General features: G+C 36.8%; 1 protein-coding gene across 2 annotated transcripts in view; it reads left to right on the forward strand.

Moving 5' to 3' along the window:
• The window catches only part of IPO11 (importin 11), a 217,835-nt gene that overhangs the window by 66,570 nt on the left and 123,809 nt on the right, over positions 1 to 27,456 (forward strand). For both annotated transcript variants that reach the window (XM_003265977.4, XM_030799092.1), the window contains exons 8-16: positions 1,179 to 1,227; positions 3,458 to 3,528; positions 9,028 to 9,220; positions 9,937 to 10,089; positions 11,355 to 11,398; positions 13,687 to 13,777; positions 15,213 to 15,260; positions 15,990 to 16,095; positions 19,929 to 20,055. In XM_003265977.4, the coding sequence (XP_003266025.1) occupies positions 1,179 to 1,227; positions 3,458 to 3,528; positions 9,028 to 9,220; positions 9,937 to 10,089; positions 11,355 to 11,398; positions 13,687 to 13,777; positions 15,213 to 15,260; positions 15,990 to 16,095; positions 19,929 to 20,055 (882 nt within the window). The remainder of the gene's footprint in view (positions 1 to 1,178; positions 1,228 to 3,457; positions 3,529 to 9,027; positions 9,221 to 9,936; positions 10,090 to 11,354; positions 11,399 to 13,686; positions 13,778 to 15,212; positions 15,261 to 15,989; positions 16,096 to 19,928; positions 20,056 to 27,456) is intronic.

Raw genomic sequence — 27,456 nt, forward strand, 5'->3', positions numbered from 1 at the left:
ATTGCATCACATTTCCAGAAGGTATAAAGGAAGACTGGAAACATTCATTTTACTCTGCTTTTAGCTTTTATTTAACACAGGTGAGGATTCAGAATTTTACATTTTCTGCCTGAAATGACAGAGAGAAGGAAGGAAATTGACAGAGGAATAGGTTTACTAGTTTTTTGATGAGTCAGTGGATGGATATTGAGAGTCTGAGAGCAGTACTCTTGACTCTAATGTTAACAATGAAATTGTCTAAGTTAAATCTCAGACACTAAGTCTTCAGATAATGGTATCCTAGTTGAATTTTCTCAAACTCAAGAATTGATCAATGAACAATATATTTGATAGAGAGGAATTGTGGCATTCTAGAGTTAATTATTTTCCAGGAAAGCCATCATCATCCAGTATTTCATGACAAACGAGACTACCTCATTTGCTAATTGAGTGTGTGACATCTTTTATGATGTTTATACGCCAACATTTATTGATACAAAGATGTCTTCTATGTTTAAATTCTTATTAAAATTTTTAAGTTTTTTTCACTATTTCTTTATGTTTATTCCTGTTATTCAAAACATATCTTAGAATATGTTTTCAAAAAAAGGGTCCATTAGACCTAGCTGGTATATGTCGATGCCTGTCTAATACTAGTATGTGAGGACCAATGTGTCATATACTTGAAGTTAAGAACCGTGGTGTAAATAATTGGTACCATGTATTCATTTTTTGAATACTTATTATTACCAAACGATGTTTCAGGATTCTGGGATAAAGCAGTAAACAGAGCAAAGTTCTGGCTCTCAAGGAGCTTATATTCTAATGGGAGGAGCCACATAATAAATGGACAAGTGCAGTATTTCAAGGGATTTAAAGCCTGTGAAGAAAAATTAAAGCAGTAAGGAGAATAGAGAGTGTTTAGTGAAACAGGATGCTTAGAAAGTAATTTTTTATTCATTGCAAAGTGATTTATGTAACTAAATGAGATATTGAAGAGATGAAATACTGTAGTTATTTTCCTGTGGACGACTTGTTTATAATAGTGAATTGTTTTTTGCTTAACTAATTTTAACTTATTTTTCTTTGGCTAATTTTTTTAAGTGATGTGATAGATTTGTTTTAGTATCCCTGAAAAACATACAAGGTAAATGTTTATAACAATAAATTGAGATATTTAAAATAATATTCTTTTCTAGGGTTTTTTACATGGAATATTTGAACGTCTAAAACAGTTTCTGGAATGCAGTAAGTACTTTCGTTGCAGTCCTTTTTACTGTAGAATTTTTATTCATTAATAGCATATTCATTCATTAATAGCTAGGATTAATGAGGGATTAATAGATGCTAATTCATTAATAGCTTCTGTTGCACACTTATAAATCTGGAGAAAATGTCTTGTCCAATTGCCCCCTGAGTGAGCACTTGATAGCTGCAGAGATCCTATATGTAGCTAAAATGAGTATTTTGTATCAACTTTCTGAAGTTAGAAGTTTAGCTTTTGTCTCATATACAGAAGTCCCACCTTGGACTGAGAACCAAGACCTACAGCGGATGCCTGAAACCACAGATAGTACCAAACCCTTTGTGTACTGTGCTTTTTTGAGCTAGTATCCAAAATGGCTACTAAGTGATTAACAGGCAGGTAGTGTATATAGCCGGTATTTGCTGGACAAAGGGAGGATTCTCATCTGGGGCAGGACGGAGTGGGCCAGCTTGAGATTTATCATCATACTCAGAATGATGCACAATTGAAAACTTAAGAATTGTTTATTTCTGGAATTTTCTATTTAATATTTTTGGATTGTGATTGACCACAGGCACCTGATACTGAGGAAAGCAAAACTAAGAGGGGACTACTCTACTGGTAAGGAGTGTAGAGGAATTTGCCTTGTTGCCAGGCTGGTCTCAAGCTCCTGGGCTAAAGCGATCCGCCCACCTTTGTCTCCCAAAGTGTTGGAATTACAGGTATGAGCCACCTTGCCTGGCCAAAATAGATTTTTTAAAAAAGATTTCCCTGAGGCCAGGCGTGGTGACTCATGCCTGTAACCCCAGCACTTTGGGAGGCCGAGGCGAATGAATTGCTTGAGCCCAGGAGTTGGAGACCAGCCTGGGCAACATGATGAAACCCTGTCTCTACAAAAAGTGTTAAAAAGTTAGCCAGGCATGGTGGCATGTGCCTGTAGTCCCAGCTACTAAGGAAGGATTGATTGAGCCTGAGAGGTTGAGGCTGCAGTGAGCAGTGATCTCATCACTACACTTTAACCTGGGTGACAGAACAAACCCTGTCTCAAGAAAAAAAAAAAAATCTATTTTGTGTTCATTCCTCTTTCTCTGTTTCTACTGCGGCTACCCCTTTCCAGACAGACGTTCACAACAGTCATATGTTTAACAAATATTATCTATAGACTATATGCCAAATCCTGTTTAGACTTCTTGTAGACTCTTTCGCTTTTAGTATTTGTTGCATGTCACTGTGATACAACTTTCCTTAACTGACAGTTTCATTTTGTAAATCCCTTGTTCATTAACCTCCACTGGCTTATCTTTAGCATCCTTTGTTATTCACTACCCCACATGAGAGACTATAGCATTTATATTTGTGTTGTATTTTACTGGTGGTCTGTTTGTTATCTTCTTCCATGTGATTGTAAGCACCTTTATTTGGACATACACATGTGTGCACACATAAGAGTGTGTGTGTGTGTGTGTGTGTGTTTGTTTGGGGATTTGCTATCCTGAGAAGATATCTTAGTCTACTCACTTTTAAGGAGCTACTGATTGTTTTATGTTAGTCAGTTTCAATTTAGTAAAACATTGTTGAGCCTGTTGGCAGACACTGTTCTGGGTACTACGCATGCAAAGATGAATAAGAATGTTCATATTGTGTTACTACGTTTTCTAAAAATAGTCATTTTTCTCTGGCCATCCTTGTGGGCGTAGCAGAAGGAAGAATACAAGCCCTTCCAGGAGAGAATAAGACAAATGAACAAACAGAATATGAAGAGTATTATTAGAGAGCAGAGTAGCTGATAAGCTGGTGGACATTGTTCTGAATGTACAAAAAAAAAATCACGTCAGGGAAATTATCAGAATAAATTTGTCAGAAGATACAGAAAAAATGATAATGAGTATGTTACTCCTTGACTGCTTTATTTTACACATGTATGTTACTTGAAAAATACTTCAACTATGACATTTAGTTTTTAAATATTATCCATGATTCATTGCTAAAACGACTATTCTTTTACTATAAAAGTGAGTTCAGTTCATATATTAGGGTTAATTTTGTATAATATGGCACAGAGGGCTACTGTGTCTGTTACTCAGTGTAAATCTTGGTATTGCTTTTTAAATAATGAATTCATAATGCAAAATGTGCAAAAATAAAACCAGCAATATTGTTTTTATAAAAATTTTGATGTTGTCTTGGTTGTGAACTTATTAACTTCTAATATTTGAAATGTATTTTTAACAGGTAGAAGTATAGGTACAGATAATGTGTGTAGAGATAGACTGGAAAAGACCATCATTCTTTTTACTAAAGTGGTAAGTTTTTTAAAAACTTGTTTTCTCAAATATAATACACATAATTCAAATTTAGAAAGGAAAGTGATGTTTTTATAACCATACATTTTCACTTTAGTATAAGGAAACCTACGTTCTGACTCCTTATAGGAAAGCTAAAAATTGCTTTTATATGTACTTTAGAATGCATATAATAATTAAATTTATATACCATGTGTCATAGTGTAAGTCACCTTGGTACATGAAAAATAAATTCTAATAAATATTAGAGTATTTGATTCCTCTAAAGCTCATTATTCTTTGACCCACTGGAGAAAGTGGAGATAAAGAAGATAGCAGTGCAGTTCAGCTAGAAGTAGATCAAATGTAGCAGACAGGAAGTCAGTATATTCAGAATAACCATCAGACTATCTTCGTCCATACTAAGCATCTTTTGAGTGGAATTATAAGGGGTGCACTGTGGTAGGCAGTGTGTATAATTACATTTTATAAAACATTAATTTTTATGAAATTTTGGGCTTGAAGGATTGGGAGAAGTGCAAAGAATTGGGTTACAGCAGTTAGAAAGACCTACCTTGGGGACTGCTTGCACTAAAATAGGTACTTGAAGACAGGTGGGAATACCTAAATCTGTAATCTATTTCCCTTTTTAATTAAAGATTCAATAATAGGGTAGGGGTTGCTTATTCCCTGGGAGGAGAGTAAAGGAGCAGAAATGAGCTGTTTTTTATCTTTTGTGTTTTAGGTAGTAATTACCTTTAGTTTCATTTGTCTCCGTTTCTCTTGTTCGAAGTAGCCTCAACAAAAGTTCACCTAATCTTCCAAGATACATTATAAAATTGACTAAGATTCTCTGTTAAAAAAAAACACAAAGCAAAGTAAAACGGATGATGTGCCTAGTCAAAGAGGACTATACAGTATATATCACTGACACTTGCTTGCAGCTCTGCTGCCTCACAGTCCCTACTCAGTATATCAGTTACATAAGTAAAATTTAAAAAGCATTATTTAGATGATCTGTTTTAGAAAACACATTTATTTAGCTGTGAGATTTTTCATTTCTTTCAACTCTTTTTTAAGGTAATGACATGGATAGATGGTATCTGTAATTTATTCTACTTTATATAACACGTTGGAAGCAATTTCTTTTTTTTTTTTTTTTTTTTTTTGAGACGGAGTTTCGCTCTGTCACCCAGGCTGGAGTGCAGTGGCGCAATCTCGGCTCACTGCAAGCTCCGCCTCCTGGGTTCACTCCATTCTCCTGCCTCAGCCCCCCGAGTAGCTGGGACTATAGGCGCCCGCCACCACGCCTGGCTAATTTTTTGTATTTTTAGTAGAGACGGGGTTTCACCGTGGTCTCGATCTCCTGACCTCGTGATCCGCCCACCTCAGCCTCCCAAAGTGCTGGGATTACAAGCGTGAGCCACCGCGCCCGGCCTGCAATTTCATGTTACGTATGTATAATTGTGCCATGTTGATTGGCTGCACCAATTAACTCGTTATTTACATTAGGTATTTCTCCTAATGCTATCCCTCCTCCATTCCACCACCCCACAACAGGCCCTGGTGTGTGATGTTCCCCACCCTGTGTCCAAGTGTTCTCATTGTTCGATTCCCACCTATGAGTGAGAACATGCGGTGTTTGGTTTTCTGTCCTTGCAATAGTTTGCTCAGAAGGATGGTTTCCAGCTTCATCCATGTCCCTACAAAAGGATGTGAACTCATCCTTGTTTATGGCTGCATAGTATTCCATGGTATATATGTGCCACATTTTCTTAATCCAGTCTATCGTTGATGGACATTTGGGTTGGTTCCAAGTCTTTGCTATTGTGAATAGCACCTCAATAAACATACGTGTGCCTGTGTCTTTCTAGTAGCATGATTTATAATCCTTTGGGTATATACCCAGTAATGAGATGGCTGGGTCAAATGGTATTTCTAGTTCTAGATCCCTGAGGAATTGCCACACTGTCTTCCACAATGGTTGAACCAGTTTACAGTCCCCCCAACAGTGTAAAAGCGTTCCTATTTCTCCATATCCTCTCCAGCACCTGTTGTTTCCTTTTTAATGATCACCATTCTAACTGGTGTGAGATGGTATCTCATTGTGGTTTTGATTTGCATTTCTCTGATGACCAGTGATGATGAGCATTTTGTCATGTGTCTGTTGGCTGCATAAATGTCTTCTTTTGAGAAGTGTCTGTTCATATCCTTTGCCCACTTTTTGATAGGGTTGTTTGATTTTTTCTTGTGAATTTGTTTAAGTTGTTTGTAGATTCTGGATATTAGCCCTTTGTCAGATGGGTAGATTGCAAAAATTGTCTCCCATTCTGTAGGTTGCCTGTTCACTCTGATGGTAGTTTTCTTTTGCTGTGCAGAAGCTCTTTAATTTAATTAGATCCCATTTGTCAATTTTGGCTTTTGTTGCCATTGCTTTTGGTGTTTTAGTCATGAAGTCTTTGCCCATACCTATGTCCTGAATGGTATTTCCTAGGTTTTCTTTAGGGTTTTTATGGTTTTAGGTCTAACAGTTAAGTCTTTAATCCATCTTGAATTAATTTTTGTATAAGGTATAAGGAAGGGATCTAGTTTCAGCTTTCTACATATGGCTAGCCAGTTTTCCCAGCACCATTTATTCAATAGGAATCCTTTCCCCATTTCTTGTTTTTGTCAGGTTTGTCAAAGATCAGATGGTTGTAGATGTGTAGTGTTATTTCTGAGGCCTCTGTTCTGTTCCATTGGTCTATATCTCTGTTTTGGTACCAGTACCATGCTGTTTTGGTTACTGCAGTCTTGTAGTATAGTTCGAAGTCAGGTAGTATGATGCCTCCAGCTTTGTTCTTTTTGGCTTAGGACTGTCTTGGCAACGCGGGCTCTTTTTTGGTTCCATATGAACTTTAAAGTAGTTTTTTTCCAATTCTGTGAAGAAAGTCATTGGTAGCTTGATGGGGATGGCATTGAATCTATAAATTACCTTGAGCAGTATGGCCATTTTCACAATATTCATTCTTTCTATCCACGAGCATGGAATGTTCTTCTATTTGTTTGTGTCCTCTTATTTTGTTGAGCAGTGGTTTGTAGTTCTCCTTGAAGAAGTCCTTCACATCCCTTGTAAGTTGGATTCTAGGTATTTTATTCTCTTTGTAGCAGTTGTGAATGGGAGTTCACTTATGATTTGGCTGTTTGTCTGTTATTGATATGTAGGAATGCTTGTGATTTTTGCACATTAATTTTGTATCCTGAGACTTTGCTGAAGTTGCTTATCAGCTTAAGGAGATTTTAGGCTGAGATGATGGGGTTTTCTAAATGTACAATCATGTCATCTGTAAACAGGGACATTTAACTTCCTCTTTAACTTGTTTTTTTTTTTTTTTCTTTTTGGAGACAGAGTCTGCTCTGTCGCTCAGGTTGGAGTACAGTGGCGTGATCTTGGGTCACTGCAAGCTCTGCCTCCCGGGTTCACACCATTCTCCTGCCTCAGCCTCCTGAGTAGCTGGGACTACAGGTACCCGCCACCATGCCTGGCTAATTTTTTTTTGTATTTTTAGTAGAGACAGGGTTTCACCATGTTAGCCAGGATGGTCTCTATCTCCTGATCTTGTGATCCGCCCGCCTTGACCTCCGAAAGAAATGGGATTACAGGCATGAGCCACCGCGCCTGGCTGACTTCCTCTTTTCCTAATTGCATACCATTTATTTCTTTCTCTTGCCTGATTGCCCTGGCCAGAACTTCCAACACTATGTTGAATAGGAGTGGTGAGAGAGGGTATCCCTGTCTTGTGCCAGTTTTCAAAGAGAATGCTTCCAGTTTTTGCCCATTCAGTATATTGGTTGTGAGTTTGTCATAAATAGTTCTCATTATTTTGAGATACGTTCCATCAGTACCTAGTTTATTGAGAGTTTTTAGGATGAAGGGCTGTTGAATTTTGTCGAAGGCCTTTTCTGCATCTATTGAGATAATCATGTGGTTTTTATCTTTGGGTCTGTTTATGTGATGGATTATGTTTATTGATTTGCATATGTTGAACCAGCCTTGCATTCCAGGAATGAAGCCAACTTGATCATGGTGGGTAAGCTTTTTGATGTGCTGCTGGATTCGGTTTGTTTGCCAGTATTTTATTGAGGATTTTTGCATTGATGTTCATCAGGGATATTGGTCTAAAATTCTCTTTTTTTTGTTGTATCTCTGCGAGGCTTTGGTATCAAGATGATGCTGGCCTCATAAAAGGATTTAGGGAGGATTCCCTCTTTTTCTATTGATTGGAATAGTTTCAGAAGGAATGGTACCAGCTCCTCTTTGTACCTCTGGTAGAATTCAGCTGTGAATCTGTCTGGTCCGGGGCTTTTTTTGGTTGGTGGGCTATTGATTATTGCCTCAATTTCAGAGCCTGAAATTGGTCTATTCAGAGATTCAACTTCTTCCTGGTTTAGTCTTGGGAGGGTGTATGTGTCCAGGAATTTATCCATTTCTTGTAGATTTTCTAGTTTATGTGCGTAGAAGTGTTTACAGTGTTCTCTGATGTTAGTATTTCTGTGGGATTGGTGGTGATACTCTTATCATTTTTATTGTGTCTGTTTGATTCTTCTCTCTTTTCTTCTTTATTAGTCTTCCTAGCGGTCTATCACTTTTGTTGATCTTTTCAAAAAAAAACCAGCTCCTAGATTCATCTGTTTTTTGAAAGGTTTTTTTGTGTCTCTGTCTCCTTCAGTTCTGCTCTGATCTTAGTTATTTCTTGCCTTCTGCTAGCTTTGGCGTGTGTTTGCTCTTCCTTCTCTAGTTCTTTTAATTGTAATGTGAGGGTGTCGATTTTAGATCTTTCCTGCTTTCTCTTGTGGGCATTTAGTGCTATAAATTTCCCTCTACACACTGCTTTAAATGTGTCCCAGAGATTCTGGTACGTTGTGTCTTTGTTCTCATTGGTTTCTTTTTCTGTGGCTAAGATTGATGAGTGATCTATCAAATTTCCTCAGCAGCTTTTCTCTTATTTTAACAGCTGTTGATCATCATTTGCCTAGATCCATTATTTGATCAGGAGTTACAAAATGATGGCATTCTAATTCTGTTATTCCTTTTGCATTTATTAGCTGAAATTCTTCTATAAAGAAGACATCTCCCTCCTCAGCTATTTGATACATTAAAATATAATTCATATGGGAAAGGGAAGATAATATTTAAATTCTTTACCTTAGTCTGTTACTTTTAAAGGTCTATTGTATATTTAAGCATTTGGTATCATATTTACCCATTGTTATAAAATTAAGTATGAATTGGGTCTGTTTTGGTTTCTGTACTGAAAATAATGGAAAGTTCTTATTATCAGATATAATCTAACGTAATCCTCATTATATGATGTTCCTCAAGAAGAGTTATGATACATGTAAAACTGAGTGAACATAGACTCCACACTAAGGTTCAAACTGCTAAATGATTATTAGTAAAGTTATAATTGGAGTGATTATATTCCAATATGAATTTGGGGAAAATACATTTTAATTTTTATTTATTTATTTTTTTTACAGCTTTTGGACTTCTTGGATCAGCATCCCTTTTCATTTACTCCTCTAATTCAGAGATCACTGGAATTTTCTGTAAGCTATGTTTTTACAGAAGTTGGTGAAGGCGTTACATTTGAACGATTCATTGTCCAATGTATGAATCTTATTAAGATGATTGTCAAAAATTATGCTTATAAGCCATCCAAAAATTTTGAAGGTAATTGCTTTATTGGCCGTTTAAAAGAATTATTTTAATCTTAAGTGTGATATAATTGCTATAATTATAAACTTTTTAAAAAATGTTATTTTAGTCTGAAAAATAAATTGTTGCTGGGACATGAAAAAGATACAAGGATTATAGGCTTTAGTATGTTTATACTAGCTTTTAAAAACAACATAGTGCATTTAATAAGCCATTTTTTGTAGCACAAATTGGTTGAAGCTTAGAGACTTTAAGAATTAGGTACTATAGTTATCACTGCAGCTCATATTGTAGAGTGTATTCATTTGAACAAATAAAAGCTTTCTCTGACTTTATATAAAGTGTGATTGTTTCTAGACAGGTTAAATTGTTATATTATTTGAAATTCATTCGTATGCGTGTGTGCCAAGATGAATGAAGAAGTCTTGTTGGTGGGGGAGAGAGAAACACATGCATACACCCCCCCACACCCTCTACATTATGAGGAAGTTATTTCAGTATGCCGTGATAGTATTGCATGGTAATATATAAGCTGTAATGCCAGAGGCAAGATTGATGTGGGTGTGTTGTAAGGAAAGTGTATCTTTGAGATTTGTTTATAATAAAAATGAAAATTTATACACAAGTGTAACTTTTTCCCTGAGAGTGTATTTTTTATTTATTAAGTTACATAATCCAATGTAGCTACAATGTTTGGCTATACAATTAACTTGGAAATTTCATTTTTCTAGATAGCAGCCCTGAAACTCTTGAAGCCCATAAGATTAAGATGGCATTCTTCACATATCCTACTTTGACAGAGATATGTAGAAGATTAGTCTCTCATTATTTTCTGTTAACTGAAGAAGAACTGACAATGTGGGAAGAAGACCCAGAAGGCTTTAGTAAGAATTAATTTTTTAGTGTTAGCATGACTTTTCTCCCCTTTCTATAAATATCTGTTTGATTGATAGGTATAATATTGTATTTTCATACAGCACTTTTGATCTGGAAATCTTGGTTTTTTAAAATTAACTTACTCTTTCGTTGTTATCCATTAGAACAAATTGAGAAGCAGAAAATGAATGACTTATGCAAATATGATGTAGAATTTTGTCCAGGAAAAGACCTTTTTAGTTTTTAGATTCCTTTACAAATATATCATGTAGTTTCAAACAAAAGTATAAAATTAACTCTCTCTTATCAGGTCAGTTTCTATTTTGTGATTCATTCCATATTATTTTTTATTTGTAGAAATTCTTGCAAAGAAATTTGGAGGTTTTTGATGAATAGTTTTTTTGTTTGTTTGTTTTGGACAGGACATCTTTATATCTGTTTGAATTTTAGTACTAGATAGATAAGTAGAATAAGTCTATTGGGACCCTTGCTGTAGAAAATCAAGAAATCATGTGTCTAATAAAGTACTTGTATGTGAATTACTTAAGCTATGGTGGGACATAGGCTAGATTTTAGCCTCCCTTTTCCCTTTGGTTGCATGCCCTTGTGTAGTTACACATGTTTCCTAATATTTTAAGAGTGCCCAAAAGTTTTTGTAATACTTATCTTCACCATGCTTTTGGTTTTTAAAAGTAATTTTAGTTTTAATACAGGATTGTACTGTACAACATGTCTTTTCTTGTTTTTTTTTTTTTTTTTGCTTTTTTCTGAAACTTCTTTTTTCAATTTGCTTTCTTTATACAGTACATACAATATTGTAACATGAAGCATTGAGACCCTAAATTTTTAAGAGCCCTGAAGTATTTTTCTTTAAATACAAGAAATTTATGGAGAGTGTGAGTAATTATTGTACCTAGTGAAACATGATTACTGTATTGAAATGAAATGATTCTCAGAATTCTAGTGATATTGGATCAGGTGATAGCAGATACCCTGGAAATGACAACTACTTTGAGCTTTTTTCCATAAAGAGTTTTTATCGAAAATGAGAATGCTTATGGATATAGTAAGCACTTAATAGACGACTGTGAGATACACAGCTGTGATCCGTAGCATATAGTAACAAAATCTGTGTAAGGCCTGTGTTCCCAAGGATTTGATCTTAATGTTATGTTTAAAACAGTTCACAGAAATATTATACTGATGTTATTCAAATCTTTGTTTTCTAAACCAAGATGTTGAAAATGTCATTATTACATATTTTTAATTGCAGCAGTGGAAGAAACAGGAGGAGATTCTTGGAAATATAGTTTGAGGGTAAGTATTAATTGCAAGAAAAATTGATAGGGGAAAGCTTAATCCTTCTAAAGCTCTTAGTGGAGAATGACACTCTTAAAGATTCCAAACATTTGCTGGGCATGGTGGCTCACACTTTAATCCTAGCACTTTGGGAAGCCAAGGTGGGAGGATCGCTTGAGGCCAGAAATTCAAGACCGCCTGGTAAACATAGTGACACCCTGTCTCTGCAAAAAGTAAAAAAAGGAAAAAAAAAATTAGACCAGAGTGGTGGCGCATACCTGTAGTCCCAACTCTTCAGGAGTCTGAGGCAGGAGGATTGTTTGAGTCTAGGAGGTTGAGGCTGCAGTGTGCCATGATCATGCCACTGCATTCCAGCCTGGATTACAAAGCAAAACCCTGTCTCTTAAAAAAAAAAAAAAAAAAATTAAAGATTCCCAACATTAAGTCAGACAGATAAGAAACTGTTTATAAGAAACTAAGAACTATATTCATGTTAAATTATGACGTTTAATCTGAGTTTCTTTCTTTTTTTTGAGACGGAGTCTCACTCCGTCACCCAGGCTGAAGTGCAGTGGTGCATCTCGGCTCACTGCAAGCTCCGCCCCCTGGGTTCACGCCATTCTCCTGCCTCAGCCTCCTGAGTAGCTGGGAATACAGGCGCCGGCCACTCTGCCTGGCTAATTTTTTGTTTATTTAGTAGAGACAGGGTTTCACCTTGTTAGCCAGGATGGTCTCGATCTCCTGACCTCGTGATCCACCCGCCTCGGTCTCCCTAAGTGCTGGGATTACAGGCGTGAGCCACTGCACCCGGCCTTTTCTTTTGTTTAACTTGGGGTTGGAAAACGAATTTTTTCTTCATCTTTTAGTACATTGCTTGGGAAATAATTGTCATTGCACAAATAGAAAATGTATGTCAAAGTGAAAGCTGCCATTCTTAAGCTAGAATTTTTTCCTTCTATGTATTTCATTAGTAAAGTTTCTTTTGGTATGTTATTTCTCTTACCACTTCGTGTGATTCTCAGAGACTAGCCCGTTGCTTTCAGTTATAGGATACTTTTACAACACATTTATTAATATGACAAATGTTTTGCCATTACCAGATGTGATGTTTGAGCTGGTCTTTTTAAGATTTGCGCTTACATAATTTACATAATTTGCTATTTGTTTTCTAAAAATGTTATCTTTAATGTTTTTAGACTCATAAACTTACACTCGTTAACCAGAGAGATTACTGGTGATTTTAAAACTTTAAAAAATTTCATTCCTTTAATTTTTAAAAGTTTCTTTTATGGAGAAGTTTAAACATATTAAAAAAATAGAATAATATAATGAGCCCTTCATGATAAGCTAGTTTATTAGTTATCAACTCATGTCTACTTTAGCTTCCTGTAAACATCTCCCAATGTTCATGGTTACCTGAAATGACACATCCTCTGACCATATTTCAGTGTGTATATCTGTAATGTTCCTTTTAAAACACCACACAATACCTTAACAATTTAATTAAAAAATTTAAATATTGTGAACGATCTAGTGATTAAATTCTTTTTTTTAATTTAAATAAAAAAATTATTTAAAAAATTTTTTTGTGGGTACATAGTAGGTGTACATATTTATGGGGTATGTTAGATGTTTTAATAGCAGCATGCAATGTGAAATGATTCAGTACTTTTAAGAACCAAATGAATCATTTTTAAAAATGTAGCTAATGCTAATTTCTGTTACCGCTTGTGTTTGTTAAGAGAAAGGCTACTTTATTTGGCAAATTGGAGTTCCTGTTTTTGCTTATTATATCATTGCTAAGAAAATACATAATAGCTACTCGGGAGGCTGGAGCAGGGGAATCGCTTGAACCTGGGAGGTGGAGGTTGCAGTGAGCCGAAATCGTGTCCCTGCACTCCAGCCTGGTGATAGACTGTGTCTCAAAAAAAAAAAGAAGAATCTTGGGATAGTCAGCCATTTATAGTACTGAACTATAAATGGGTGGCTACAGAATGCTTTTTAAATTTAAGGTATGATTAATTTAAAATGTACACTTTGCTTGCCATAGTTTTAAGTTTTTGAATGCATAATGACAAATGATTGAAACAAAGAAATCAACTTCCTCTTATTATAATTCGATTTTGTTTTCCTTTGTGTTGGTTACAGAAAAGTGGTAACCTTACTTTTTTTTTTTTTAACAAATCAAAAGTTGGAAACATTTTCAAAGTTTTAGAATTTTAAGATTAAGTATTTGCTTTATTAAAGAATTAGTCAATATAGTATGCAACTGTTTTGATGAGAAATTTGTATTTTTCCCTCTCCAGCCATGCACCGAAGTATTATTTATAGATATATTCCATGAATATAATCAGACTCTTACTCCTGTACTTCTAGAAATGATGCAAACACTTCAAGGTAAGGCATATTTTGTGATTAACTTTGAGTTAATTTATTTAACGTTTAGTTAAGAAATAGTCTGAGTGCCTACAATGCATACTGTACTGTTTCCTGGGTCATATAATGAATATGAATTTGAGAAAAACAATTTTAAAACTTATTATCTTCCAAAGGAGTGGCATTTGAGATAGGCCTTGAATTATAGTTTGGAAGATGATAAATTTTCCTGTAACAAATACAGTAGAAGCAAAAGCAAAACAGTAGTCATACTGCTTGCAGAAAGTCTATCTGGAGCATGTTGTGAGAAATAGTGATAAAAGGTTAAAATAGTGTTAGCCTCTCTTAGAATGGTGGCAATGGGAATGGAAATAACTGATTATGGATTTGAGAGAAAATGATGATGTAAATTTTTGACACTTGATGATTGCACTTTGTACACAAGTAACTAATTATCTGCCTATTAACTAACATTGATTTATGATTTCTGTCTTTTCTGCTAGAGTGTATGTCCTAGGGGCATTGATCACGTCTGTTTTGTTTATACCTTATTCCCAGTGCTGGGCATAATCAGTAACTATTGTTACTTGATTGACTTTTGGCAACTGATTGAATGTGCTAGGCAAGGAAAAGTGATCAAAGATGATCCTAAACTTTTGAGCCTTAATGACAAGGAAACAGTTACCTCATTAGAAGTGGTAGGAGATAGAGATATACTTTTGGAGTGCATGTATATAAGGACCCTTGGGAAAAGAAAAGAGGATCTCAAGGACAGAACCTGAGATTTTCACCTATAGGGATGTGAGTAAGTAAAAGCCTTGTAAAAATGCCAGGTGTAGTGGTGTATCCTAGAGAAGAGCATGTTGTCAGAATGAGTGTTGGCTAGGCATGGTGACTCACGCCTGTAATTCCAGCACTTTGGGAGGCTGAGGTGGGCAGATCACTTGAGCCCAGGAGTCCCAGACCAGCCTGGACAACATGGCAAAAACCTGTCGCTACAAAAATTAGGAAAATTAGCTGGGCCTGGTGGTTAGTACCTGTAGTCCCAGCTATTCAGAAGGCTGAGGTGGGAGGATCATTTGAGCCCAGGAGATTGAGGCTGCAGTGAACTGAGATCACTCCACTGTACTCCAGCCTGGGTGACAAAGCAAGACCTTGTCTCAAAAAAAATAATTTTGTGGTATATAGCACATTAGCATTTTGTGGTGTATATTTTCTAGAATATTGCTTGTCATAACATTTTTCAAATATGCTATAATGGTTTTTAATCCTGTGTTCTCTAATGATAATCATAAAACTTAGACTTTCACTTTGTACTTGTGTCCATGTTTGACACCATGAAATGTGTTATACTTAATTGAATTGGGAAACTAACAAATTGTGTTTAAATATAAATTTTTTAAAAAACTAGTTTTATTTGCTTGTACTGATACCTATATATATATATATTTTTTAGGACCCACAAATGTGGAAGATATGAATGCACTGTTAATCAAAGATGCTGGTATGTTAAACTTAAGTGATTTAGAAGCATTTATTTATTCAGTAGATGGAGAGTCTGTTTTGTGGTAGATTTTGTGCTGAGGGTGTTGAGATATAAGAGTAACTAAAATACCGGAACAATCTGGGGAGATAACCAAGTAAACAGATAATGCATTATAATAATGCTATACAGGATAGTTAATGCTAAAGTAGGTGGTGATCACCAGGTAGTTTGGTGTGTCTAAGGAAAGATTCCCAAAGAAGTGTAATGGAAGAACACAAGGATAAGTAGGAGTTACACGTGCGAGGAGGTGGTGGTGGAAAGAGGGTGGTTCATTCCAGGGAGATGGAGCAATAAGTACAAAGACTTGAAGGAAAGAGGAGGAAGCACAGTTAGAATTTGAATTGTGACTATTTTGGTTAAACTGGAACATTGGGGTTAAAGGTTGAGTTGAGGCTCAATGGATATTACATCCATTTTAGAAGCAGGCATTATTTTATAATTTTTATAGTTGGACTTAAATATTTTAGAATGAATTGAATTATCTGTTTGAAAGTAGTAAGGAATATTTAGGAAAAACGTGAAGTAAAATAGTGTTTCTAAAATAACTTAAATTATTTCTTCTACTTAAATTATTTCTACTTAAATAATTTCCCTGATTAACATATTGTGTTTCCTTTAATTAACATATGTTTCATACAGATCTGATATCTGAAACCTTTAATTTTTTTTCTTAAATTTTCTTCTCAGTGTATAATGCTGTTGGATTAGCTGCTTATGAGCTCTTTGACAGTGTTGATTTTGATCAGTGGTTTAAAAACCAGCTTCTTCCAGAATTACAAGTCATTCACAATAGGCAAGTAGAAAATTTTATATTTATTATACACTTAACTTTACCTTATTTATTTTATTAATGAAGACAGGAAGGCATTAAAATGGCTTACAATTTAAAAAATGCAATCATATGAGTTAGGTAATGTCTTATGTGGAAAGGAATAAGAATTTTGACATCCAGGAAGTATTTGATATATCAGGTAGTTTGCAGGAGAAAAGGAGGACTTTATGCAAAGATGAGGGAGGATGGAGGTCTCTGAGTTCAAGAAACTATACCTAAGAAAAAGACAGTTGGAAACTTAGCAGGATGTATGCCTAGTGTCAGAAGTAGCCTAATCAAAGTAACATCTGTGAAAGGTGAGTGTCTTGGGATCACATAATGCATACTGCAAGTCTCTGGGGAGACAGTAGAGTAGGATGTAGAGACAGCATGGCAAAAATATTTGAATACACTTTCTAAGTTCTAATTGAGGTACCTAATTAAATAGTACAGATTCATATTACATTTAGTAATAGGAATTACAAAATGAATTAATTTAGTACATTTAATAGCACATTTGCCCAATTCTTTTTTTTTTTTTTTTTGAAACAGTCTCATTCTGTCACCCAGCCTGGAGTGCAGTGGTGCAATCTCAGCTCACTGCAACCTCCACCTCCCCGGTCCAAGCGATTCTTGTGCCTCAGTCTCCTGAGTAGCAGGGATTACAGGCGCATGCCACCACACCCGGCCAGCCCAATTCTTACATTTTATATACATTTAAGCACTTGTCTGCTTACTTAAATTTTAGGTATTGAATGCATAAAATGAAAGGAAAAACCTCTTTCATAGTTTATAAAATTATTTCTTAGTTTAAAATTGGAGAATTTAAAAAAATTCTAAGGGGCTTTTTTCTTAATTTGAAGGATACACTTCTACTGATTCACTTCAGTATACCTGGGGCCTATCAGAATACTTAGCATATAGTCATAAATAGTTAATATTTGTTGACTAAACTAATGAGCACATAGAAGGTCACATTTAGAGCCACAGAATTTGTAGAGCTGGAGGTACTCTAAAAGTAATTCTTACCAGTAAGTAGCTGTTTATCTCTTCAGTTATTCAATCATTTATTCAGTTAACATATATTTTTAACACTTGGAATTTGCCATGTCCTATAGGCGGTGTTAAATAAAATAGACTCTGACTTAGTCTCAGGGAGCTAGTGAGCCTTTGATGGAGAGAAAGCTTTCATTGGCAAAACAAATGTGCAGTTTAGTTGTCCTTAAACCCTAGAGGCTATTTAGTATAAGACCTTCACTGTCCAGTGCAGAAGCTCCCTACTTGTGGCTATTGAGCACTTGAAATGTGCTTAGTGCAACTGAGGAAACAACTTTCCAATTTTAATTGATTTAAATTTAAAATTTAAAGCCATGTAAAATATTTATTGATTACATGTTGAAATGATATTTTGGATATATTGGGATATGTAAAAATATTAATAAGATTTTTTTTTTTTTTTTTTTTTTTTTGAGGTGGAGTCTTGCTCTGTCGCCCAGGCTGGAGTGCTGGAGTGCAGTGGCGCGATCTCGGCTCACTGCAAGCTCCGCCTCCTGGGTTCACGCCATTCTCCTGCCTCAGCCTCCCGAGTAGCTGGGACTATAGGTGCCCACCACCATGCCTGGCTAATTTTTTTGTATTGTTTTTAGTAGAGACGGGGTTTCACTGTGTTAGCCAGGATGGTTTCCATCTCCTGACCTCATGATCTGCCTGCCTTGGCCTCCCAAAGAATAAGATTTTATTCGTTTCTTTTCTCTTATAATGTGGATACTAAAAAATTAAAATAACATATGTGGCCTGCATTATATTTCTAATGGACAAAGCTGATGTAGACCAGTGTTTCTCAAACTTTAATGTACATATGAGTCACCTGGTTATCTTATTAAAGTTTAGGTTTTTACTTAGTAGGTCTGGGAAAAATCAGGCAGTGCACACATTGAATAGCAAAGTGATCTATAATTTTACCTCTGTTTGGTCGTGTCTATGAGTTTGGAATTTCACCTTCCTGAGTTTCATGTTCTTTATCTGGAACAGAGTCTAATATGGTCTTAGTCCCAAAATTAATGGTTTTTTGGTGCTTTTACTTCACTCTACACAAGTTGTTACTTCTGCCTGTGTCACTTGGTTCAAACAGTTTCTGTCCCTTGACATTTTTCCACCCTTTGGCTCCAATATTGTTTATCTCAAAGACTTGCTCAGATTCTATCTGTCTCTGCCCATTTCTTCTCTTCCTTTTCTAAAGTCCTGGTACACTACTTTGTGTTTTTAAATTCCTTTAGGTGTGTTATAAACTTCTTGGGGGCAGGGAATACTTACATACTTTTTTTTGTAACATTATTTATGTTATTTAATTTTTGAGATGGGGTCTCACTTTGTCACCCAGGCTAGAGTGCAGTGCCATGATGTTGGCCCACTGCAATCTCTGCTTCCTGGGCTGAAGTGATCCTCAAGTGATCCTCCTACCTCTGCCTCCTGAGCAGCTGGGACCACGATGTGTGCCACCATGCCCAGCTATTTTTTTGTAGTTTTGGTAGAGACAGGGTTTTATCATATTGGCCAGGCTGGTCTGAAACTCCTGAGCTCAAGCGATCTGCCCACCTCAGCCTCCCAAATACTGGGATTACAGGTGTAAGCCACTGCATCCGGCCCAGTTTTTGCAACTTGTAATGAGCAGTTTTTTCCTATGTGCTTGATAATCTTTTAAAATTGCAGTTTTTTGGGAAAAAAAGAAGTGTTTCATTGATACCCAGAAATATTTATCATCTTGCCACTAAAATTTACATAATATCAAGAAGGTACTTCATGAGTGAAAATCTTGGACACAAATGTTTTGAACTGCATGAATTTTCTCCTTACCTGAACTTTGATTTCTTTCGGCGAAGATGATGAGAGAAAGAAATGTATATAAGTGCTACTGTAAATGTTTTGGAAATGTTAATATATGTTATTTTGGTAATCTGAGTCACATTCTGTTATTGTGTACCTCTTACAAAATTAGCTTAGTTGAAATCACAAAATTTATATGAATATTTTATATAAGCCTAGAAGTTTCTTACATTGTTCTGAAAATAATCTTCAGAGTGTTAACAGAATTGGAGTAGAAAATTAAATACAGGAGCTTCTTTATGATTATTTTTGGGGAGCTTTCCAGTTTTAGAGTTTGGGGCATTGCCACTGTTTTTGGTTACTTGAGCTAAAAACAAATGGATTTGGTTTTTATGAAACATATCTACGTTGCGGTTCTTTAAGATAAAAGAAACAGGATTACAACATATATGCCTAGGAATTTTTAGGTACTAAAAATTTTAATAATATTTATTTAGATCAAGACTTATTGTTAATATTTTGTACTGTGGTACATTTAGAAGTAGGCTTTAAGCTTTTTTTTTTTTTTTTTTTTTTTTTGGACAGAACCTTGATCTCTTGCCTAGCCTGGAGTGCAGTGGCACAATCTTGGCTTATTGCCAACCTCTGTCTCCTGGGTTTCAAGGGATTCTCATGCCTCAGCCTTCTAAGAAGCTGGGACCACAGGTGCATGCCACCACGCCCTGCTAATTTTTGTATTTTTAGTAGAGATGAGGTTTCACCATGTTGCCCAGACTGGTCTTCAACTCCTGGCCTCAAGTGAATTGCCCTCCTTGGCATTCCAAAGTGCTGGGATTATAAGCATGAGCCAGCACACCTGCTTTTAAGCTTTTATATTAAAAATGCAGATTGCATTCTTACTACAGTTTAGATTTAAATGATAAATTATACTAAGAGAAATAGAACTCTTAAAATATTTAACATTTTAATTTCATGATTTTTTTCCTGTTTAGGTATAAGCCATTGCGACGCAGGGTGATTTGGCTCATCGGTCAGTGGATTTCTGTGAAATTCAAGTCTGACTTAAGACCCATGCTTTATGAAGCAATCTGTAACTTGCTTCAAGATCAAGATTTAGTGGTATGTTTCTTAAGTGCCTTAAAAGAGTTAGTTTTTAAAGTTTCACCTCCGCAAATCATCAAGTTCACAACAGTTTATGTCTTTCTTTATGATGTTTATGGTCTTTCCCTGCACTAGTTATTCCTTGGTGAGCAGTTTGATTTGAGGGTAGGAAATCTTTAATTCTTGTTTGCCCTTCCCATTACTAGTCATTGAAAAAAAAAATTAAGCTCTACTATTATAATTTATAATTTCTTAGAAAAAAAAGGCAGTTTAAAAAAATCCCTTTATAGCTTACATATTCTTTTTAAAATTCAGGATAGACTTTGACATTGAAATAACATCATAATTTATTTCATCTTTACTGTTGATTCTTTGTCCCTCATTTTGAGAATTTTTTTTAAGCCTTTGGAATTATTGGGCTCTTTTAAGGAATTTTTCTTTCTTTATGGTATTCATATATTATTATTGATTTTATGTTACTGAAAACTTGATAGTAAGCTCTTCATTGCTTTTTCCCCCTTCAAAGCAGTAGGTTTACTGCTTTATTATAAAATTACTGAAATAGTAGCAGTAATTTTACAGGCCTATGATTTTTTTTTTTTATTATTATACTTTAGGTTTTAGGGTACATGTGCACAATGTGCAGGTTTGTTACATATGTATCCATGTGCCATGTTGTTTTGCTGCACCCATTAACTCGTCATTTAGCATTAGGTATATCTCCTAATGCTGTCCCTCCCCCCTCCCCCCACCCCACAACAGTCCCCGGAGTGTGATGTTCCCCTTCCTGTGTCCATGAGTTCTCATTGTTCAGTTCCCACCTATGAGTGAGAACATGCGGTGTTTGGTTTTTTGTCCTTGTGATAGTTTACTGAGAATGATGGTTTCCAGCTTCATCCATGTCCCTACAAAGGACATGAACTTATCATTTTTTATGGCTGCATAGTATTCCATGGTGTATATGTGCCACATTTTCTTAATCCAGTCTATCCTTGTTGGACATTTGGGTTGGTTCCAAGTCTTTGCTATTGTGAATAGTGCCACAATAAACATACGTGTGCATGTGTCTTTATAGCAGCATGATTTATAGTCCTTTGGGTATATACCCAGTAATGGGATGGCTGGGTCAAATGGTATTTCTAGTTCTAGATCCCTGAGGAATCGCCACACTGACTTCCACAATGGTTGAACTAGTTTACAGTCCCACCAACAGTGTAAAAGTGTTCCAATTTCTCCACATCCTCTCCAGCACCTGTTGTTTCCTGACTTTTTAATGATGGCCATTCTAACTGGTGTGAGATGGTATCTCACTGTGGTTTTGATTTGCATTTCTCTGATGGCCAGTGATGATGAGCATTTCTTCATGTGTTTTTTGGCTGCATAAATATCTTCTTTTGAGAAGTGTCTGTTCATGTCCTTCGCCCACTTTTTGATGGGGTTGTTTGTTTTTTTCTTGTAAATTTGTTTGAGTTCATTGTAGATTCTGGATATTAGCCCTTTGTCAGATGAGTAGGTTGCAAAAATTTTCTCCCATTCTGTAAGTTGCCTCTTCACTCTGATGGTAGTTTCTTTTGCTGTGCAGAAGCTCTTTAGTTTAATCAGATCCCATTTGTCAATTTTGGCTTTTGTTGCCATTGCTTTTGGTGTTTTAGACATGAAGTCCTTGCCCACACCTATGTCCTGAATGGTATTGCCTAGGTTTTCTTGTAGGATTTTAATGGTTTTAGGTCTAACATGTAAGTCTTTAATCCATCTTGAATTAATTTTTGTATAAGGTGTAAGGAAGGGATCCAGTTGCAGCTTTCTACATATGGCTAGCCAGTTTTCCCAGCACCATTTATTAAATAGGGAATCCTTTCTCCATTTCTTGTTTTTGTCAGGTTTGTCAAAGATCAGATAGTTGTAGATATGCAGCATCATTTCTAAGACCTCTGTTCTGTTCCATTGATCTATGTCTCTGTTGTGGTACCAGTACCATGCTGTTTTGGTCACTGTAGCCTTGTAGTATAGTTTGAAGTCAGGTAGCGTGATGCCTCCAGCTTTGTTCTTTTGGCTTAGGATTGACTTGGCGATGCAGGCTCTTTTTTGGTTCCATATGAACTTTAAAGTAGTTTTTTCCAATTCTGTGAAGAAAGTCATTGGTAGCTTGATGGGGATGGCATTGAATCTATAAATTACCTTGGGCAGTATGGCCATTTTCATGATATTGATTCTTCCAACCCATGAGCATGGAATGTTCTTCCATTTGTTTGTATCCTCTTTTATTTCATTGAGCAGTGGTTTGTAGTTCTCCTTGAACAGGTCCTTCACGTCTCTTGTAAGTTGGATTCCTAGGTATTTTATTCTCTTTGAAGCAATTGTGAATGGGAGTTCACTCATGATTTGGCTCTCTGTTTGTCTGTGATTGGTGTAAAAGAATGCTTGTGATTTTTGTACATTTATTTTGTATCCTGAGACTTTGCTGAAGTTGCTTATCAGCTTAAGGAGATTTTGGGCTGAGACAGTGAGGTTTTCTAGATATACAATCGTGTCATCTGCAAACAGGGACAATTTGACTTCCTCTTTGCCTAATTGAATACCCTTTGTTTCCTTCTCCTGCCTGATTGCCCTGGCCAGAACTTCTAACACTATGTTGAATAGGAGCGGTGAGAGAGGGCATCCCTGTTTGTGCCAGTTTTCAAAGGGAATGCTTCCAGTTTTTGCCCATTCAGTATGATATTGGCTGTGGGCTTGTCATAGATAGCTCTTATTATTTTAAGATTCGTCCCATCAATACTTAATTTATTGAGAGTTTTCAGCATGAAGGGTTGTTGAATTTTGTCAAAGGCATTTTCTGCATCTATTGAGATAATCATGTGGTTTTTGTCTTTGGTTCTGTTTATATGCTGGATTACATTTATTGATTTGTGTATGTTGAACCAGCCTTGCATCCCAGGGATGAAGCCCACTTGATTATGGTGGATAAGCTTTTTGATGTGCTGCTGGATTCGGTTTGCCAGTATTTTATTGAGGATTTTTGTATCAATGTTCACCAAGGATATTGGTCTGAAATTCTCTTTTTTGGTTATGTCTCTGCCAGGCTTTGATATCAGGACGATGTTGGCCTCATAAAATGTGTTAGGGAGGATTCCCTCTTTTTCTATTGATTGGAATAGTTTCAGAAGGAATGGTACCAGTTCCTCCTTGTACCTCTGGTAGAATTTGGCTGTCAATCCATCAGGTCCTGGACTCTTTTTGGTTGGTAAACTATTGATTATTGCCACAATTTCAGAGCCTGTTATTGGTCTATTGGGAGATTCAGCTTCTTCCTGGTTTAGTCTTGAGAGGGTGTATGTGTGGAGGAATTTATCCATTTCTTCTAGATTTTCTAGTTTATTTGCATAGAGGTGTTTGTAGTATTCTCTGATGGTAGATTGTATTTCTGTGGGATCGGTGGTGATATCCCCTTTTTCATTTTTTATTGCATCTATTTGATTCTTCTCTCTTTTTCTCTTTATTAGTCTTGCTAGTGGTCTATCAATTTTGTTGATCTTTTCAAAAAACCAGCTCCTGGATTCATTAATTTTTTGAAGGGTTTTTTTGTGTCTCTATTTCTTTCAGTTCTGCTCTGATTTTAGTTATTTCTAGCCTTCTGCTAGCTTTTGAATGTGTTTGCTCTTGCTTTTCTAGCTCTTTTAATTGTGATGTTAGGGTGTCAATTTTGGATCTTTTCTGGTTTCTCTTGTGGGCATTTAGTGCTGTAAATTTCCCTCTACACACTGCTTTGAATGTGTCCCAGAGATTCTGGTATGTTGTGTCTTTGTTCTCGTTGGTTTCAAAGAACATCTTTATTTCTGCCTTCATTTCATTATGTACCCAATAGTCATTCAGGAGCAGGTTGTTCAGTTTCCATGTAGTTGAGCGGTTTTGAGTGGGTTTCTTAATCCTGAGTTGTGGTTTGATTGCACTGTGGTCTGAGGGACAGTTTGTTATAATTTCTGTTCTTTTACATTTGCTGAGGAGAGCTTTACTTCCAACTATGTGGTCAATTTTGGAATAGATTTGGTGTGCTGCTGAGAAAAATGTGTATTCTGTTGATTTGGGATGGAGAGTTCTGTAGATGTCTATTAGGTCCACTTTGTGCAGAGCTGAGTTCAATTCCTGGATATCCTTGTTAACTTTCTGTCTCGTTGATCTGTCTAATGTTGACAGTGGGGTGTTAAAATCTCCCATTATTATTGTGTGGGAGTTTAAGTCCCTTTGTAGGTCACTCAAGACTTGCTTTATGAATCTGGGTGCTCCTGTGTTGGGTGCATATATATTTAGGATAGTTAGCTCTTCTTGTTGAATTGATCCCTTTACCATTATGTAATGGCCTTCTTTGTCTCTTTTGATCTTTGTTGGTTTAAAGTCTGTTTATCAGAGACTAGGATTGCAACCCCTGCCTTTTTTTGTTTTCCATTTGCTTGACAGATCTTCCTCCATCCCTTTATTTTGAGTCTATGTGTGTCTGTGCACGTGAGATGAGTTTCCTGAATACAGCACACTGATGGGTCTTGACTCCTTATCCAGTTTGCCAGTCTGTGTCTTTTAATTGGAGCATTTAGCCCATTTACATTTAAAGTTAATACTGTTATGTGTGAATTTGATCCTGTCATTATGATGTTAGTTGGTTATTTTGCTCGTTAGTTGCTATAGTTTCTTCCTAGCCTCGATGGTCTTTACAATTTGGCATGTTTTTGCAGTGGCTGGTACTGGTTGTTCCTTTCCATGTTTAGTGCTTCCTTCAGGAGCTCTTTTAGGGCAGGCCTGGTGGTGACAAAATCACTCAGCATTTGCTTGTCTGTAAAGTATTTTATTTCTCCTTCACTTATGAAGCTTAGTTTGGCTGGATATGAAATTCTGGGTTGAAAATTCTTTTGTTTAAGAATGTTGAATATTGGCCTCCACTCTCTTCTGGCTTGTAGAGTTTCTGCCGAGAGATCAGCTGTTAGTCTGATGGGCTTCCCTTTGTGGGTAACCCGACCTTTCTCTCTGGCTGCCCTTAACATTTTTTCCTTCATTTCAACTTTGGTGAATCTGACAATTATGTGTCTTGGAGTTGCTCTTCTCGAGGAGTATCTTTGTGGTGTTCTCTGTATTTCCTGAATCTGAATGTTGGCCTGCCTTGCTAGATTGGGGAAGTTCTCCTGGATAATATCTTGCAGAGTGTTTTCCAACTTGGTTCCATTCTCCCCATCATTTTCAGGTACACCAATCAGACGTAGGTTTGGTCTTTTCACATAGTCCAAATTTCTTGGAGGCTTTGTTCATTTCTTTTTATTCTTTTTTCTCTAAACTTCCCTTCTCACTTCATTTCATTTGTTTCATCTTCCATCACTGACACCCTTTCTTCCAGTTGATCGCATCTGCTACTGAGGCTTCTGCAGTCTTCACCTAGTTCTTGAAACTTGGCTTTCAGCTCCATCAGCTCCTTTAAGCCCTTCTCTTCATTGGTTATTGTAGTTACCCATTCGTCTAATTTTTTTTCAAAGTTTTTAACTTCTTTGCTATTGTTTTGAATTTCCTCCCGTAGCTCGGAGTAGTTTGATCGTCTGAAGCCGTCTTCGCTCAACTCATCAAAGTCATTCTCCGTTCACCTGTGTTCTGTTGCTAGTGAGGAACTGCGTTCCTTTGGAGGAGGAGAGGTGCTCTGCTTTTTAGAGTTTCCAGTTTTTCTGCTCTGTTTTTTCCCCATCTTTGTGGTTTTATCTACTTTTGGTCTTTGATGATAGTGATGTACAGATGGGTTTTTGGTGTGGATGTCCTTTCTGTTTGTTAGTTTTCCTTCTCCCAGACAGGACCGTCAGCTGCAGGTCTGTTGGAGTTTGCTAGAGGTCCAATCCAGACCCTGTTTGGCTGGGTGTCAGCAGTGGTGGCTGCAGAACAGCGGATTTTCGTGAGACCACAAATTCAGCTGTCTGATAGTTCCTCTGGAAGTTTTGTCTCAGAGGAGTACCCGGCCGAGTGAGGTGTCAGTCTGTCCCTACTGGGGGATGCCTCCCAGTTCGGCTGCTCGGGGGTGAGGGACCCCCTTTAGGAGGCAGTCTGTCTGTTCTCAGATCTCCAGCTGCATGCTGGGAGAACCACTACTCTCTTCAAAGCTGTCAGTCAGACAGGGACATTAAAGTCTGCAGAGGTTCCTGCTGAATTTTTGTTTGTCTGTGCCCTGCCCCCAGAGGTGGAGCCTACAGAGGCAGGCAGGCCTCCTTGAGCTGTGGTGGGCTCCACCCAGTTCGAGCTTTCTGGCTGCTTTGTTTACCTAAGCAAGCCTGGGCAATGGTGGGCGTCCCTCCCCCAGCCTCGCTGCCGCCTTGCAGTTTGATCTCAGACTGCTGTGCTAGCAATCAGCGAGACTCCGTGGGCATAGGACCCTCCGAGCCAGGTGTGGGACACAATCTCCTGGTGTGCCGTTTTCGTGGCCCGTTGGAAAAGCGCAATATTAGGGTGGGACTGACCCGATTTTCCAGGTGCCATCTGTTACCCCTTTCTTTGACTAGGAAAGGGAACTCCCTGACCCCTTGCGCTTCCCAAGTGAGGCAATGCCTCGCCCTGCTTCGGCTCGCACACAGTGCACTGCACTGGCTGTCCTGCACCCACTGTTTGGCACTCCCTAGTGAGATGAACCCGGTACCTTAAACGGAGATGCAGAAATCACCCGTCTTCTGTGTCGTTCAGGCTGGGAGCTGCAGACCGGAGCTGTTCCTATTTGGCCATCTTCCCAATACATACTTTTGTGCAGGCCTATGATTTTAAGAAGTTTAAATTGTAAAGAATAGTTTTCTTTCTTTTTTCCTACTGGTGCTTTACTATATGCCTGGGTGAATGTATTAGTGACTTAATATACATGTTCGCTGTCTTTTCCTGATTTTCAGTTTGTTTTAGGTAAAATTAAGTGATTTTTTTTTTCTCCCCTGAGTTGTGCTAAGATATTTTTTAATCATTTCTCAGTCTCCCTCCCTTTACCACCCGGAATCTTATTTTTAGTTTGAACCCACCTGGTTTTTGCCTGTCAGCAGAGGCTTGGACTATACTTCCCTTTTTTACATATGCTGACATAAAGAAAACTACATGTAGTGTTCACTAAAGGAAAGCATAAGTAGGTGAATTTGTTACAGAAACACAATACATTCCAAAGGCAAATAGAACCGATCTTTGGATTTTCTACCTAAGTATTATCTGCTTTGTGTAAATAATTTGAGAATTTAAGTACCATTCTGTAATTAATAAATACTATAAGCATGGGAGGTTACAAGAGAGCCTTGTAGTATTTTACTGGGTTTACATTCTTAGAAATTTATTAATATAACTTAGCTACTTCTAAAATTTCTATTTGCTAAAATTAATTTTCTTCTGTAATAGCTTTAGAATAAAGCATAAGATTTAAATTTTTGCTTTCCT

Source organism: Nomascus leucogenys, chromosome 18 (assembly GCF_006542625.1).
Source record: "Nomascus leucogenys isolate Asia chromosome 18, Asia_NLE_v1, whole genome shotgun sequence".
Taxonomy (NCBI): Eukaryota; Metazoa; Chordata; class Mammalia; order Primates; family Hylobatidae; genus Nomascus; species Nomascus leucogenys.